At 52.0% G+C, this 17599-nt stretch overlaps 1 protein-coding gene across 1 annotated transcript; it reads right to left on the bottom strand.

Annotated features, from left to right (window-relative positions):
* Positions 1 to 9737: 9737 nt before the first annotated feature.
* LOC119248597 (nuclear body protein SP140-like protein) lies at positions 9738 to 15542 on the bottom strand. Its single transcript, XM_037515476.2, has 6 exons — positions 15513 to 15542; positions 12532 to 12647; positions 11838 to 11946; positions 11463 to 11540; positions 11119 to 11262; positions 9738 to 9936 (listed from the first exon to the last, which is right to left on the bottom strand). The coding sequence occupies exons 3-6, from the start codon at positions 11856 to 11858 to the stop codon at positions 9826 to 9828; spliced, it is 354 nt and encodes a 117-aa protein (XP_037371373.1). The 5' UTR covers positions 11859 to 11946; positions 12532 to 12647; positions 15513 to 15542; the 3' UTR covers positions 9738 to 9825.
* Between the last annotated feature and the right edge of the window lie 2057 nt (positions 15543 to 17599).

Below are 17599 nucleotides of genomic sequence, written 5' to 3'. Positions count from 1 at the left end.
CAAAATGGATTTGAAATAAACAGAGGAATGAAAACAATGGGATGGAAGTAAAATCTAACCTGGAGACGGTTTCATTCTAAAAACAAGATCAGCTGGACTCAGGCCAGCAGCTCTCCCGCTGCTGTTTGAAAAGACCCGGAGTGCTGGCTGCATGGTCCACGCCTGCCTTTCAGCACATGGCGAGTTGGGGGTCTTGTCCTCACGCCCCGAGCCAAGTTTCGTTGCGTGTCTGCACGAGACACCCAGAGCAGCACTGGCCAGAGGGAAAAGGCAAGGTCCAGAGGGACGACTGACCTTGGTGCTGAGGTCTCTGCTCTCTTCGGCCAGCGTCCCGCCCTGCCCTGCTGGTCCAGCAGCCGGCTCTGTCCTTTCAGTCTCACCAGCTGGGGGAGGAGGCTGACTGGCTGGCCCCCACCTGAGCAGGAAGCTTAGTACCCATTTCCCAGAGAAGCCCCGCCCAAGTGGGGAACAGAGAAGTGAAAGTAATTCCTGTGCCCTGCACATTCCTCGGGCAGTGTCAGGAATGGGGCCCACAGGAAGGAGCCCGGGAGGGCGTCAGGGCCTGGAGGGCGAGGGGAGACCCCAGGGAAGAGCCCCAGCCCCCAGGAATTTGCTTCTTTGTGCAAAGCCCCCAAAGCATCTCTGTGCACCCATCTGTCCTCAGCTGCTTCTGCCTCCTAGGAGGGGGACCTCCAAGCTCACCCTTCCCCGAGCTGAGAGGGCTGTGGGGGGTGGTGGGAGAGGGAACGGTCAGTGCTTCTGCCAGGCCCAGGCAGGGGGGAGCCCAGGGCCAGGCTGGAGAGAAGCCAGCACCCCACAGTGTGGCTGGGGAGGCGGTGCCTAGGTTTTCTGGAAATCCCTCAGAGGTAAAAGCAGCTCAAGGTGGTGGGGGCAGAGGTGGAGCCAAGCTGGGGAGCCTTAAGGTGCCTTTAAGTGGAGGCTGCTTTGTGCCTGCAGCCTGAGGTGAGGCTGGAGGGAACAGAGGAGCTCCAGGAAGCCCCGGAGGGAAAGAGGGAGGAGGTGGAAGTGACCCCAGAGGAGCCAGACATGAAAGGGGGGGGGACCCCAGGGCATGTCTCACCCTCAGAGCTGCTCCGTCCTTGGAATTTCATTCAGGGTCTGAGGATCCTCCAGGAAGGGCAAGGAGAGGCCGGAAGATGGACATGGGCGCCAAGGAACTGGCGTTAGCAAGGGCCTGGTGCGGCTTGCCTCTGCCGCTGAACGCCAGTGAACTTAATGGAAAGAGGGAGGCTTTCACTCAGACACATAGTGCATCGAGTGAAATAGGACCCCCTTCCCTGTGCGCTGGACTGGACACTCAGTGACGGGTAAGATGGGGGGCAGACTAAGAAGGCACTGGCCAGCGCATGTCTGCGACTCCTGACGACCTAAGACAGGCGCAGTCCCCGAGGGGCTTCATCATGATAAACTTTGGCGTTCACATCAGACAAATGCCTAATGCCTGTAAGCCGAATCCAGGCGGAAAGCCCGCAGTGAAAAACCCCTTCTTTTTGGCTGAGAACATGGCTGCTGCCTGATGGCGTCACCAACAAAGCGGTTTAACTATTAACCAGTTGGTCATTGTTCCTGCAGAAGAAGCAACATAGCAACCAGTCTATAATTATACTCTTTTCTTACTGACTCTACTTTTTCTATTTGTGAAATCTGTTTCAGGAAATGCATGATAAGACAATAATGTGTGGCCAATTAGTTTCAAAATAATCATAGTACTTCTCACATGAGTCAATACCACAAAAATTAAAATGCTTACGTAGAAAAAACATTGTTCACCAAAAGTAAAATATACCAGTAGTTAAACATTAATACTTTCTGATAATTAGTGGTCTTGGAAACGAAACCAGAAAACTAGCTTAAGAAATGCTGTTCTGTGTAATCAAAAAATAATTGTGTTAGATTTAGATTCCTGTAATCAGTACCTTGCGATTGCTTAGTGTCCCATGCCATGGAACATGGATCACATGTACCTGAATGATGAAGTAGATGTCTTAGGTATGACTAAACATCTCATGCTGAGACAGAATTAACTTGTATGAAATCATCCATTGTTAAAAAAAGTATAACGTCTATGGGCACCATGTATACCAATCTGTCAATCACTGGAGGTCAAGACAGACAGAAGGACATACAGACATACAACATATAGACAAAGACAGTTTTTTTTTTTTTATGCCATGTAGAATATGTTATTAACTGCAGTTTTACTCCATAGGCTTAGAAAAAAAATGTCAAAGTCCAAAAAAATGTGGAGTGTTGCTGGCAGAAAAATTTTGCGGTTGTCATCCTACAAACCTAAGACTTTGGAAATAGGAAGGAAAGTTTTATTAATCACAAGAGTTACACGACCTTGTTTATCACATTAGGGTTTTCAGTGTTGAAGACTTTTTGTTAGAAGTCAATCCTGGGGTATTCTGTACAGCAACTGAAAGAATAAAAATAACAGTTAACTTTTAAGCAAAAGGAGTCATCTCTTGTAGCCACCAAGCAGGCACTCCTTGGGTTTCCTGAATAGAACTGAAAAGCAAAATCAAATTATTAGTAATTACTTTCAATTAAAAGGAGTCATCTCCTTACTTTTGTTAGCCACTCTGGGACAGAAGCTGAAAGAGCAGATTTAAACATCTAAGCACAGATTACACCTCCCCACACTAGGGAGGGGCAACAACAACACAGGTATGAAAACCTGGTACAGTTACATGATGCACCCTAAAGAGTGCTTTCCACAACAGACCTTCCTCAGTAGGAAGCAGAAACTTAGAATCTTGTCTTACACCAGCAATTGAACAAATCCAGTATTTAAAATGGCAAACATGCCCAAAACAAATTGTGTAGACAAAATTCACAGTAGCAAATCCTTCAAGACTCAGACAAAATCTTGTTAATTTTTCTGATCCAGACTTTGCAAAAATTCAAGTTATCTCCAAGAATCCATGAAGGATACTAGCAATTACCAGTTACTGCTTAAGGCTACTGTTTCCTTAACACCCAGGCATACATTTGGTAATTAAAAACACCACCGCTCCACAGTTGGCTTGCAAAACGGTCAGACACAGGGCAGGAAGTAGTCAAAGACAAAGCAACATACCACTGAAGAACCATTATTGCCTTTAGAAATGCTAATGAGACAGCAGAGATTACAAAAAGAAAGAAAAAAAAGTTCCAAGTGGCCTCAGACGCCATCTTTGATCTGGCCACATGGTCCAATGTACTGCCTAATCTTTTGAGTAAAACTGGCACAGAACAATTTCCACAAAATCAAATTTCTTAGCAAGTCACTACAAACAAAATTACACACAACACACAGAATCTTCACAAAGCCCAAGCCAGTTTTTAACAGAAATCGACATATGAAACAAACACACCGGAGAAACCAAAAATCACATTTGCGCTTATGGTAGCCAGCGCCACAGGGAAGCCCAATTTCCCCATGGGGCTGACTAACCACGGATGGCTCTGTCCTAAATTCGTTGGACGCCAAATCTGTTATAGGGACAGGGAGAGGGGCAGCCCAAACCCGCAACCTGCCTATTCTAAATGGGTTCTGCCATCCGCCGCATCAACACAAAACATATGACACTTTAATGGGAAGGAACTTTAATAAAACTAGGAAACAATACAGGTAAGGCAAAGAGTCTAGTTTCTAAATGAAGCACCAAAGTTACCCTCCCCTCGTGGGTAAAACTCCATCCATATGGGTCGGCCCAAGCAAGGCCCAAAGCCTGCCACAAGTCTAAACATCTTCCAGTGGGACCCACAGAAAAGGGTCACAAACAACCGGACAAGCCCGGAAGGAAAAGAGCAAAATCAACATCCAAATAAAAGCTGCATTGTCACCTCCCCATGGGTCTCACCCACATCTGTGTCACCCAGTCCACGACCAAAAGACAAGCGCAGTTTCTTCACATGTCTCTAGGCTCCCATGCGCTCCTTCAGGTCTCCTGGCTCCTCCTGCTTCCTTCCTCAGTCTCTTCTTCTGCTTCTCCTCTTGCTGCTCAGCTCACCCTCCCTTGGGTGGGGCAGGGAACCTCCCCCTTCCTGGGGACCACCCTGTTGCATAATCAGTACCTTGCGAATTGCTTAGTGTCCCATGCCATGGAACATGATCACATGTACCTGAATGATGAAGTAGATGTCTTAGTATGACTAAACATCTCATGCTGAACAGACTTAACTTGTATGAAATCATCCATTGTTAAAAAAAGTATAGAAAGTTGTATAATGATTTTGAGCAAATTTACATTCAGATCTTCACTCTTGAAGTGTGTCTGCCTGTCATTTATGCCTCGAATCCTTGACCTCCTGCACGAGATTCACATCCCTGGACGGCCTTGCCAGTCGACCGCTGCGCTGGTCCGCGGCACCTGGGCCGGGCTTTCTCCCCTTCTGCTCTTTCTCTCCTCCAGAGGAGTGGGCGTCGGCCTGGTGGGGACAGGCTGCTGGACTGATGCCCCCGACTGATGCCTGGGCTGAGGGGGTCCCTGGGGTGGGCTCTGGCTCCCCCCACTGACTTCTCTTGCCCCCCCTCATGTTCTCCCTCCCTTGTATGTCCCATTTGGGTTCAGCTTTAGGGACCCCTCACTGCCACACATCTAAGCCACATGCCAAATCCAGCTTTTTTCCAGAAAGGGAACCTGGGATTGTTATTCTCCAGCTGCAGCGCCATCAAGCACAGGGCAGATTCTCTATGACGCGGGCAGCCGGGTAAAGGAGAGTCCTGAGCCCTCACAGGCTTCTCCAGGCCTCTCTGTGAGGCTTTCACACCACACCTGTCAACCAGCCCCAGGGCAGGCAGGGGCCCCTGGCCAGTCCTCACTCTTTTCTGGGCTCTCTGCGTTTCTGTCTCGTCGCCCCTCGGTTTCTCTGCTACCCTGGTGTCTCTGCGCCGCCCGCCCCTGCTTAGCCCGGCCTCCCAGCCCAGCGGCGCCCACTTCCCACTGACCCACGCCCTACGCCAGGTGGTTCCGCCATCAGGCACACGTGAAAGCCACAGGTGAGGATATTACACGCCAATGGCGGGAGGGTGGAAAATCCTGACAGTTTCATTTCACCTGCACCACCTGTCTCTGTTGTAGATTCCTTTTTTTTTTTGGTAGATTTCTCTGTTGGTTTTGTAATGGGGGGGGTCCCCAGGAAAGGGGAGGTTCCAGGTTCCCTGCCCCCACCCAAGGGAGGGTGGAGCTGAGCAGGAGAGAAGAAGCTGCAGGGAGACTGAGAAGAAGCAGGATGGAGCCAGAAGGAGCCCTGGAGGAGTCATCAGCCTAGAGACACGTGAGAAGCTGCGCTTGCCTTTTGGTCGTGGACGGGGTGACACAGAACGTGGGGAGGCCCGTGGGGAGGTGATCAGGGCAGCTTTTATCCTTGATTTTGATTTTGCTCTTTTTTTTTTTCTTTAAAAAAGAAGAAGCAAGGTGGGGTGGGGGTGGGCAGAAGGGGTCAATCATATAGTGAAAGATGGTGAGTTTATTTTATTTTTATTTTTTGTGGGACCCTCGCTGGCGGCCGGAATGAACGGCGGCGCTGCAGAGGCCGCGGGCAGCCTCGCAGCCCAGCACTCAACCGCTGCGCCACCAGGGAGGCCTGATTTTGCTCTTTTCCTGCCGGGCTTGTCTGGGGTTTTGACCCTTTTGGGGGTCCCACTGGAAGGTGCTTTAGACTCGGGGCAGGCTTTGGGGCCTTGCTCTGGGCCAACTCCCATTTGGATGGACTTTTACCCACGAGGGGCGGGTGACTGGGTGCTTGATTAGAAACTAGATTCTTTGCCTTTCCTGTGTTGTTTCCTAGTTGTATTAAAGTTCCTTCCCAGTAAAGTCCATGTTTGTGTTGACCGGGATGGCTGAACCCCATATAGAACAGGCAGGTTTGCGGGGTTTGGGTTGCGCCTCTCCCTGCCCTGTAACAGTGTGAATTCAGTGGGGGACAGAATACGCTTGGCCGACGACACACTTTACAGGGCCGAGCAGGTGTGTGTGTGTCCTACCCCTAAAGTCTTGTCCGCCTGTGCCCAGGTGGGTCAAGAGGTGGGGATCACACACCTGCAAGCGTGTGCTCGTAACACAGTTGACTGGCATGGGCTCTGTGGGCATTTGGTGGAAATGTTGCAGATGTAGGCACAGGGGTGAGGGGGAGCCGCCTCTTCCCGCTCAGTAGAAGCTCTGTGTGGGCAAAGGAGCTGTGGACTCCTGAGGCTACAAAGATCGTCAGCAAGCAGAGGACCCTTAGGAGAAAATGTGGTGATTTCTGTAGGGAAGGGGGTGACGCCTTGGGAGGGGGGATGGGAAGACCCATGGGCAGAGGAGGACGGTTGGAGGCTGAGGGGCTTCAGGGAGTGGGGAAGAGAAGGGGAGCCTGGGGGACTGCAGAAGTCCCTCTGAGCCACTGAGGGGGGGGTCTGGGGTCGTCTGCGAATGGCCCAGAGATCACCCACAGTCCTGTGCACCCCACGGAGGAAGGCGGGTCCAGGTCCACAGGCTGGGTCACCCCCAGAGTGGGCACCATCACCCGTAGCCCTTCACTGGGAGCCCCGGGCTCACCTCAGGGCAGCTGGTGACGTCCTGTAACCCCGTCACAGACCCCGGTGTGGAACAAAGCAAGGCAGGAGCCTGAGGCTGCCACCCCATTTTTCATTTGGGGCCCTGGAGTCTCCACCATCTCGGGCTGGGCACCCCTTCCTCATGACCTGGCTCCAGCCGGGTCTGCTCCCCCCTCTAAAGGTTGTGCCTGGCGTTGCAGCCCCTCCTGCCCTCCGCGGGCTTTGAGGTCTGGTCCAGGAAATTGAAACTAGAAACTCCTTTGCCTGAGAGTCTCTGAGCTTCTCCAGATGAGCAGCGGAACAAGGCACCGGAATCGCCTACTGCCCACAGAGGGACCGACTGGAGGCTTGGGCTCTGAGAGGATTTGACATCTGGCAGCTCAGGAGCGCACAGGGCTCGGGTCGGAACGGAAAGATCTTGGTTAAACGTTGTGAGGAAGGCCCAGGCACCCGATGCTGTTTCCATCCCGAAGCCCTCACATGACCTTCCTGGACACAGACCCGCTCACGCCGGCCCCTGCTCACCCCGAGTTGCATTCCCCTGGGGCAGCCACCCTCAGCCATGCAGGCGTGTGGATCTGCCCCCACGCTGCATGTGTTAAATATCCACCAGCTGCAGAAATGGATGGCGTGGGAGGATTAAAGAGAAGACCCGGGCTGCAAAGAAAATGTGCGTGTCTAGCAGAGGCTGCCCTTCCCCGCTGGGTGTGGAGTCCTCACTTTCCCCCACCGGGGCCCTCTCTACTGCCAGGCAGACCTGGAGCTCACGGGTATCAGCGTCACCACTCACCTGGATGAGCATCACTCAGGCACCCGGATGAGCACGCCCAGCTGCTGATTGATTGGCCTGTATGGGTCGAGCATGTTTAATGTTCTGGGAATCCGGGTGCTGTGGTGTTTCCTGAGTGAACCCCTACTGGCACTTCTGCTGTGGTTGGAGGACCTGGGACCGGGCAGTCTGTGTGGACTGGCCCCAGGGGAATCAACTAAGGCTGCAGGTCAACCCTCCCTCTCCAAAAGCCGAGGTGTCAGCGGGGCTGGGCACACCAGAAGCAGGACGAGCGGAGGCAGTGGGAGCAGCAAAGGCTGGAATGGACAGTGGATGAAGCCTTTGCAGAGCCCCCACGTCTAGTATTTCTGCAGACTCTGCCACGCCTGCACCCCGAGTCCTGGTGGCCTGGATGTCGTGGGTCTTAGGACAGCCAGGTGGCGCACGGGTAACGCGAGCACCTGCTGGCTGGTCCTGGCGCCCTCCCCCCAGCACAGGGGAGGAGCCCACTGGGCCGTGGGTCCCTTCTTTTGGGCTGTAGGTGGGTAATTCTCTCTGTGGGACCTCAGGGTGACTCAGCAGGACCTTAGGGTGACTGAGCAGAACCGAAAGGGTGGGTAGGCACACGTCGTCTTCTGGAGCCTCCAAGACGGTGAGACAAGAGGGGCTGTTGACAGGAGCCTGTGCCCTGGGAAGAGGCCCAGTGACACCGTCCTGCGAGAGGGCACAGGGGACGCTGCCTCTAGTCTGTTTCCAGCGCTGCCAATGCGCACCCCAGCCCCTTTCTCGGAGGGCCCCAGCCGCCTCACAGACACCAGCGAAGCCAGGACTGTGACCCGAGAACTCAGGTCAGCCTGGCACCTCCTCCCCTTGACACAGGCGACCTGGGGGGTGGGAACGTGGTCCTGCCAGCTCCCAGGGGCTCTGGCAGCACGCGGGAGAGGAAATCCCAGTTGCAGTGGCATGTCAACCAAGGGCCTTCAAGGCGGACGAAAACCGTCAGACCAGGGCACATGCGCTGAAGTGCCAGGGGCAGGTCGAGGGCATCTGGTTAATGACACTGCCCCGCAGAAGCCGTCAGGCAGGGTCTGAGCCCACTGAACAGGCATTGCCGATTCTGCTGGAACCAGAGGAGGGGAGCGTGTCTCAGCAGGTGGCTCATGAGTCTGGGCCTCGGCTCCACTCCTGTGTCCTCCTAGTGCCGTGGCCTGGACACGGGCTCAGGCTGACGTTAGTGTTCCCCAGGCGTCGGCCAGAGGCCCGGTTAGGGCTTTAGCACAGAATGTGAGGTCCTCTCTGTGATTTTCTCCTTTCTGGGCGTCCCCCTTTGCTCCCCAGAGAGCCTGACGCCCCTGGACTATTTCACCTGACCAGAAAGGAAACAGGTAGAACTTCCTATCAAAATATTTGCCACCCCAGCAAGACCGTGTACTCAGAGCTGTGGGATGATTAACAGGAAGTGTCTTCTGCTGGCTGCTTCTAAGTTTCCATTTCCCTGCAGAGCTGGCTCACTTTTGTTGGTTTTCTGGTAAACTCGGGCAGTTGTTCTGAGAATTTCCCAGAAGTCAGCAGCTCACTGTGCAGGGTCCTCTCCTGCAGGTCAGAAACAGAACTCCCGGGCCTCTCTTGGCGCAAGGTGTTAAGTCGCAGCGCTACGGAACTATCCACAGCCACCGCAGCACGTGTTCGATCCCCGGCCAGGGAGCTGACCCACATGGTGCAGCAGACCTCTCCTGCCTCCCCCTCCGCTCCCCTCAGCAGCCTATTTCAATAGATCCGCCTGTTCTGCTCCCCACTCTGTCTCTGGTGAATCCTCTCCCCCCTGCACCTCTGGCCTGTACCCCAGCTCTTGTATGCATAAATAATAAAATGTTTTATAAAAGAAAAGAAAGAGAACTCCTGTGCTCATTCCGAAGCACCTAGCCAGCCCTGCCCACCCTCCCCAGGACCCTGCTCGAGACCCCAAGTTCCTCAGTCTCCCAGCCCCTGTCACACCAGGAAGAGAGTCGCTGCTGTGCAGCACCAAACAGAAAGCAGCCCCCATGGAAGATGCACCAGCCGGGACTCCAGCACTGAGCCCTTCCCTGCACCAGAGACACTCGGCCAGAGTTTCATAAACGGCTCAGAGTTTCATAAACAAAACAGCAGGGCAAGAAAGCTGCCTGGGGAAAGGCATGAATTATTCCGTTTTAGGTTGACCCTGGGGTAAGAGCTGGCCCCAAGCCAAGGAGGTAGAACCTCCAGGAGACAGACTTCCCGGGCCCAAAGGCAGATCTCTGAGTCAGCAGCGCGCCCCTCACAGCTGCCTGGGAAGGACCATTTTTTTTTTTTATTTTAATAATAAATTTTATTTTTATATTCCCCATACAATTGCAGCCCCCCCATTCTGACCCCAATCTCTCCCCTCCCACCCCACCCCCTTAAAAGTGTCTCTGGTTCGTAGTTTTTTGTTGATTTTGAAGGACCATTCTGAGATCTGTCCAGAGATTTCTGAGGGCATCCAGGGCGGTCACTCCCCTGGGGGGCTGTCCTCAGTTGTTTCTTGAATAGCAAACACTTCCTTGAAATTCTTCTCAAATTCTGCCTCCAGTTTAAGTCCCCTTAGGCCAAAGTTAACGCTCTGAAAAAAAAAAAAAAAAGTGGTCCTCATTGTTTGCCTCCCTGGGAGAAGGAGCAGGACCTTTGTCTTAAACCAGTTCTATCAGGTCACACTAAAACTCAGGCAGCTCAGGGAGCTTCCGTTTCCTCAGAGCATGCTGTTTCTTCTCAACTAGACAGAAACCACAAGTGACCCCCACACTCGGGGACCCCTTTATTTGGTTTGGGTTATTCCCCTTAGTGAGTGCTAGAAAAGTAACCCACATTTTTAAACAGTTCAAAGACAAGAGTGGAGCTTCATGGGTCATTTCTGTCCCCTCTGGGGGTCCCTGTTAATTAGTGGCCTATTCACAGCAGGGATCTGGAAGTGGGGGATTCCCAGCAGTCTGGTTGAGGGGAGCTGGTGGAGGGAAGAAGCACCAGGTTACTTCAGGAGACAATTCTCTCCTTAGGAGGTGGAGCAGGTGGATCTCGACTGTCCCGTGGGTGCCTTTGTGGAGGGCAATGAGCTGTCAGGGTGTAACAGGGTGGTCTCTGGGGAAAAGGGAGGTTCCAGGTTCCCTGCCCCACCTGAGGAGGGAGGGACAGAGCAGGGCGAGGGGAAGCCGGAGAGGGGACTGGAGAAGGAAAAAGGGAGCAGATGGAAGCCAGGAGCCCCCAGCAGGCAGGCGGAGCACAGAGACATGCACAACACTGGGCTTGCTGCTCAGCCTGGGACTTAGACCCGGGCCTTGGGGGACAGGGAAGGAGAGACTTGCCACAGACGGGTGAGACACCGGTAGGGAAGTGAACAGTGGCAGCTTTTATCTTGATTTTGATTTTGCTCTTTTCCTTCCAGAGCCTTCTGGCCATTTCTTCCCTCTTCCGATGGGTCCCCACCAGCAGATGCTTCAGGTTTTTGGGTTCAGTGGGCCTGCTCTGGGCCTACCCTGTGTGGGCATTTACCCATGCGGGGATGGGTACCTTGGGTACTTGATTTAAACATGTTATTCTCTTTCTTGTCCTTGTTGCACACTAATTGTAGTAAATCTCCCTTCCATTAAAGGTCTTATGCACTAGAAAAGACAAACTTATGTTTTGTCTTGATGTGGTAGATGGAAGAACTTATTTAGGGAAGGGAATTTTGGGGGTTCTGGGGTGCCCCTCACCATGCCCAGTAACAAGGGTGGGAAGAGAAAGTGCTGGAAGCAGTGGCAGTACAGACCTTGTAAGATACTTTGTGGTTTTGGAAAATGAGGCGCATGTCCTGCACAAACTCCTGCACTCGGGAGTATCCCTGCTTATTTAGCTTCTTCTTGATTTTGTCCAACCACATGGGTTCCTTCAGTTTTTGAGAAACTTCCTTAATCTGGTGAGAAAAATAGATCAATGCGACAGTTACGAACACACTCTGCTTCTGCAAATTCTCACAAACCCAGCAGAAATGCAACAAGGTCAAGGTAACAGCAGCTCCTGCTCTTAGCCCTTGGACGGGGATCAGAGTCCCCAGGGCCCAGGTCAGGGTCAGGTGACCTCTGCCGCCTGTTGTCATGGCTTCTTGTTACTTACATAATAATAATGTGGAATCCTCTTAAAAAAGGAGCTTTCGGAATGGCCATAGACCTTCATGAGGAGCAAGGCACATTTCTGCAGGAGAAGGGGACTGTGAATGGAGAGCAACTTGGAGAGAATGAGCCCTTATGCATGTCCGGGCAGAGGCATGCCCACCAGTCTTCCAGAAGTTTCCCCAAACATGTATTGGTCTAGGAAGCAGACTTGGAATGGCTGAGCTGTTTTCAAGCAAACAAGTCTCGGTGTGTTCAGCCTCCTGGAGGCCTGGCTCCAAGAGTAGGCTCCCTTGGGTGCCCTCCCCCTCGTCCTTGGCCCCTGTGCCTGCTCCTGGGTGAGGGGCAAAGGGAGGTTGGGGGTTCCCAATGCTCTCACCAACTGCTCCTCGGGCTGCATCGGCCTTGCCAGGACCTCGGCCTCCCCCCGACGCGGCTGGCTTCCCGAGGACTCATTCACCTCGCAGAAGGTGCAGCTCCACGGGTCCCTGTGGGTGGGCACAGGTGGGCAGGGGAGCAGCTGTGGAAAGAGCCCCTGCTCCTGTGGCCGTAGCTGTCCTCCGTGAGCATGGCTGGAGGGGACACCTCCCGTCTCCAAGCTCCGTTGTGGGGCCTGAGACAGTGGCCTCCTCCCAGCCAGGGTGGCGGGGGTGGGCAGAACGTGGAGGGACGCCTTTGCTTCCCCATCTGAGCTGCAGGGAGCCCAGGATCTCTGTCCCCCAGGCCTGCATGTCAGAAACGGGCTGTGTCCCGGAGGGGCCCAGGCGCCATCGGAGCGGGGAGAGCAGGCCAGGTTCCCTGCCCCGTCTAGCGCAGCACCGGACGCAAACAACTGTCGTCTCCATTTCTGTGAACGGGAGTCCATGCTGGAAGCTTCTAGGTTGGGACAGCGGCCGTCTGGAGACCAGCGATTCCAGCAGCAGAGGAGAGGAAAGAACCGCCCTCCCGGCACAGCAGCTGACATGGCTCTCCGGGGACCACCCTCGGGCCTCAAAGCTCCCGCTCTCTCCCATGCCCATGCCAACTCTGCAGGGGGGACCGGCCCTCACGGGTGGGCACCGTGTCTCACAAACCTCTCCGTGTCCTCAAGGGGGATGTGACAGTCTTTGTGAAAGGACCTGGGACAAGTGTCGCAGCACAGCAGCAGCCCTCTGGCCCCGCACACCTCGCACGTGTTAGAGTTTTCTGGCTGGAAGGTAAAACAGTGCCCGGAGGCCCAGTGAGCTCACAGCTGGCAGCTCGAGGGGTGGTGCCCGCCTGGGTGGGCCTGCATGGACTCTCAGCCCCCAGAGCCAGGGAAGGATGGCAGGGAGCAGGGATTTCAGGAGAGGACATCCTGGTCTGCGGTGAATTCAGGAGGGAGGCTCCGTGTGTCGGGCCTGACAGATTCAGACGGAAAAGCTGCCCCATGAAACCAGAGATTCTATCCCAGAAAGACTGGCGACAAAACAAGACAATTTCATCGGAATCTGAACCATTGTATTAACCTTGCAGATCAAACCAGGTCCTGCAATAAAGTATTAAATTTATGTGCCCAGAGCAGCATGACTAAACTGACTCACAGAAGGGGGATATATTGAAAATTAAATAAGAAGGGATATATTTGTATGTGTGCAAAGTAATAAGTCACACAAATCAACAGTTACTTTGCATCATGTTCTGGGTTTCTGGGTGAAAATATTTGTGTTGGATGAATTGGGTTCTGGGGATTTCTTTTGTGTGCAAATGGCCGCATATTGGAAACGTTAGCCCAAAGGGATGTCTTGCCAGGTGCTCCCACTGAAAGTTAGGGGATCTGCAAGCACACCTCTGAGGCTGCTCTGGCACGCAAGCATAGCTCATTTTTCCTCTCAGGGCAGGCTCCCATAGCTCACCATCATTCTCCAGAAAGAGTGACCCTTTCCCCAGGAGAATAAGGACAACAACCAAAGTAACCAAAGTTTAAGAATCTTGAATCCATATCTTTTTAACATTTATGTCTCCAGCTCTTAGTTTCTCAGCCCAGCTGCACATAGAATGATCCAGAGAAGAGTGTAAATTAAGAGTTCCTGGTCCCAGGGGCAGTGATTCTGACCAAGTTGGTGTGGGGCGGATGGGCTTGGGTATTGTTCTGAAGCCATACAATAAGTTACTTTGAGTATCAGAGTCATCTGGGACTTTCCCCACAATCTTAATGCCTAAATCAGCTCAGGAGAATTAAATGAGAATTTCCCCTTGGGTGGGTGGCAGGCAATGCAGCCTTTCAGAGGTCTTCAGGGGATCCCAATGTGCAGAGTAAGCTGAGATCTAATCTTGGCAGAATCTGAGTGTCAAGGTATGTTCTGAGTCAATGTTGAGTTGACTTGTGGTATCCGTCCCAGGGGGGATGATTTACACAGATGAGGGTGCTCTTGTTGGAACAGTTGCCACCCTCCCGTGGGCAGTTGGACCTGATCCTTCGTGTCTTCATGCACCCAAACAAGCCTCACAAACACTGGACTCCAGAGCTGTCCAGAAGATTGAAGCTTCCTCAGTTGGCTGAGGGTCAACATCACTGTGGATACAATCGAAACGTTTTGGGAGGATTGTTTGGGACGTAAAGTGTGTATAAAACTATTTGTCCCTTTTCTCTTGGATGTCAGGTGTCATTATGACTGCATGATGTCCCATGTGAGTGCTGCCCCCTGGAGTTGTGGAGAGAAATCTGTTAAAAGATAGGATTCAAGATTCTTAAACTTTGGTTACTTTGGTTGCTTTAATGTCAATCTTGTTGCAGTGAAAGAAAGCCATTATGATTTAGCTCTGAGAGTGAAGTCGCCCATAATTTTGGCAGATTTAAAGCAGGAAGCCATATTTAAACTGAGTGAAAATGCCCTGTGATTGCCATTAGTGATGGTTTCAGCCCCTGAAGGCCCTGGGGATTGGGTACAGGGTTCTATAAGGGACCCACTGGCCTGGCGCATGTCTCTCTGCAGGACTCACGACAGGACCCACCCTTGAACACAGCAGCTCAATCTGGCCTATTCCTTCTGACTCATATATGTATTTTTTTAAGATTTGTTTTCTATTTATTCATGCATGCAAGAACTGGGGTGCAGGCCAGAGGTGTAGGGGTTGGTGAGAGGATTCACCAGTGACAAAGTGGGGAGCAGAACAGGCAGATCTACTGAAATATGCTGCTGAGGGGAGCAGCAGGCAAGACAGGAGAGGTCTGCTGCGCCTTGTGGGTCAGCTCCCTGGCCTGGGATTGAACTCGTGTTGCAGTGGCTGGCAATATCTCGATAGTGCTGAGACTTAAGCCCTTGCACCACCAGTGAGGTCCCAACCATCTGGCTGATGTTTAAAACATCCTTAGCTCTGCCTGCACCTGGAGTGAATGCCTGGGCTTTCCTTCTACCACCTTCTTTAAAATGCAGCCACCCTTCAACCTTGCTTCTCACCGCTCATCTGCAGACCAGCTGTGGCCATGATCACATCAACCTCAATTTTAGAGGCCACAGTGGTCTAGAACTCGGCCTCGCACACCCGTTTTCCAGGGGAAATGAGAAAATGGGAGTCGCCACTGGACAAATGGAAAGGAGCTTTTGCCCTGAGACACACCCCAGTACCATCTACCTGGCGAGGGTTATGTGTCTGTGGCTCTCTGCTCATCTCTGCTAATCTACTGAGTGTGAGCCTCAGGGGAACATATCAGACATAGACGATGCACCAAGGGGAAAGGCCTGGGTTGTCTGGGGTTCCAGGTGGGGGTTAAAACTTATATAAGGATCAGGCCTCCCCGGTGGCGCAGCGGTTGAGTGCTGGATTGCAAAGCTGCCCGCAGCCTCTGCAGCGCCAGTTCGATCCCCAGCTGCTCCCCGGCCACCGGAGTAGGGTCCCACATGGCGCGCAGACCTCTCCTGCCGCCCGCTGCTCCCCTCAGCAGTGTACTTCGGTCCTTCTGCCTGCTCTGCTCCCCGCTCTGGCTCTGGTGAATTCTCTCACCCTCCCGCGCTTCTGACTGTACCCAGTGCTCGTATAAATAAATAAATAAATGAATGAATAAATAAATCTTTAAAAAAAAAAAACAACTTACATAAGGATCAACTGAGGGATAACCGAAAGAATTCTGTTTTCCCCTGAAAGAGAGAAAGATTAAGTGACAATATTGAATGGGAGCTTGAATTAACCACTTATTAAACTGCTGCCTGTTAAAGGATTCTAGTCACAGTCTACTCAGTCTACTCAGGGTTTCAGTTGTTTGTATGGCCTATATTTGGGCTAGAAGTCTTCCAAGTGCCAGGCGCCACCTCATGGCCCCGTGAACTTCCTTCTCTGGCTTTCAGACCCAAGACAGACCTTTGCATGGTCATGTAGGAGTCTGGCCCTGTTTTCAATGATGGAATTAGAGAAAATGTCCTCCGAGGGGCATTCAGGCATTTTCTCTACACCAGAGGGCCTTGTCCCATGGGAGGAGGTGCAACGAGTGTGTCGGCTCAGGACGCATCACCAGCAGCCCCAGTGCAAAAAGCCCCAAAGATTAAACTGCATCCCAGGTTCCCAGTGCTATAATTCTTCCAGGAGGCCACCCTCATCTCCCCTCCATCCAAATCCCAAGATGTCAGCTGGCTGACTATTCAGAGGTCACTGACTGCCACCTACTAGGTTTATGTTGCTTTTGCTTATCCAGTAGGACCACCTGGCCTCCTTCCCTCCTGGGATCTAGGCACCTGAGCTTACATGTACAGTCAGGACAGAGAGGTGATAGACATGTGTGACCCATGGGAGAATGACCTTAGCAGTGGCCATATCACTGCCCACCTCTCTACAAGGCCTAGAGGCCCGTTCCCATCACCCCCATGAGTTATTCTTCTACGTTAGACAGTGAAGTTGAAACAATCCTTAAGGTCAAGGATATTATTTCAATCTTCTTCAATGTCCATTGAGGATTAGTCCCTGAGGGACCCAGGCCTAAATCAGCCCATTGAGAACAGGCCACATTTCTTGCCTCTTTAAATAAGCACAAAACACAAAGATTGTGCTTGATTATTATTTAGTGACTGAATAAACAAGTATTGTTTTGCTTAGGAAAAGTGATTGTTTGCTATCTCTAAGCAATATTACAAACAATCAAACAATAAACGGTTGTTCCAGAGGAGTGTACTGATCATTTTAGAACATGGCAGCTGTCACTGGGACATGTGCATGGCCCTTGTCAGGAGACAGGAAACTGTTGTGGTTACCAGAGTGCAATGAAGTTTCTGGAGACCATTGGGCTCTGTCAAAACTCGAGATGCTCTGGGAGGCACAGAGGGCCCCTGGGGTAGTAATAAATCCTGGGACCTCTTTGGGAGGCTGTTCTCCTCATGGGAGACTTAAGATGTCTCTCGGCCGACTCAGGAGAAGGCAGAGGCAATAGCAGCTTGTTGCAAACAATGTTGTGCTCATGACTCAGGGTAGATATTGTACATAGGAAGCTGCCAGTTCACGTGGGTGATCTAGACTGAGGGGGTATTGATGCCTGGAGAATGGCCCCGAAGCTGGTTGTTAACAAACTCACTAACAAGGGCAAACAAGCGTTTCCCTTTGGGTAATGCTGGGGATGAAACGTCCCAGAACTGATAGCTCAAACCATCCACAACATCAGGTCATTTAAAGGCCTGGACCTCAAATTGCTGTTGGAAGGTGAAGTCCTATTGGCCAACTAAGTGTGACTGAGCTGAGAGCTCTGTGAATGTCTCAACACCTATTTCTATCTGTGGTATTTAAGAATTGCATTTCTTCCCCACCATTCTTCCTCAAATGCTCATCCATGTCTAGCGTGAAAATTAATAAGGAACATCCACTAAACTGAAGTTGGGAAGGCCTGTAAAGGGAACTCACATATCACTACTTGACATTGTCATGCACGTTTCATTCTTGCATGCCCCAAAGGGAAGAAGCAAACCCTTACACTTCCCAACAGGAAGAAGTCACTTTAGTATCCCAAAGGGAGAGTCATCCTGAACAGCAATACCTCCACCAATAAGAAGTGCTGTCACTCGTCACCAAGTAGCTACCACCCCCACCCCATTCCCCTGCTTTCCCCAATAACAGCAGGGTTCCCACCTTTGAGTATCTGGATTTGCTTATAGTTCACTATTGCAATTATGTGCATTTTCCAAATTTCAGTTCACCTGCTTT

This window comes from Talpa occidentalis, unplaced genomic scaffold (assembly GCF_014898055.3).
Source record: "Talpa occidentalis isolate TD23 unplaced genomic scaffold, MPIMG_talOcc4v2.1 talOcc4.1647, whole genome shotgun sequence".
Classification (NCBI taxonomy): Eukaryota; Metazoa; Chordata; class Mammalia; order Eulipotyphla; family Talpidae; genus Talpa; species Talpa occidentalis.
This window is presented reverse-complemented; position numbering and strand designations above follow the sequence as displayed.

Excerpts from the sequence above, each read along its gene's own strand:
- LOC119248597 (XM_037515476.2), bottom strand. The coding sequence starts at position 11,858 with ATGCAGCCCGAGGAGCAGTTG. Across the intron at positions 11,263-11,462 it reads GGATTCCACATTATTATTAT|ATTAAGGAAGTTTCTCAAAA; the intron begins GTAAGTAACAAG and ends TTTTCTCACCAG. Across the intron at positions 9,937-11,118 it reads ACCACAAAGTATCTTACAAG|AGCGTTAACTTTGGCCTAAG; the intron begins GTCTGTACTGCC and ends TTTTTTTTTCAG.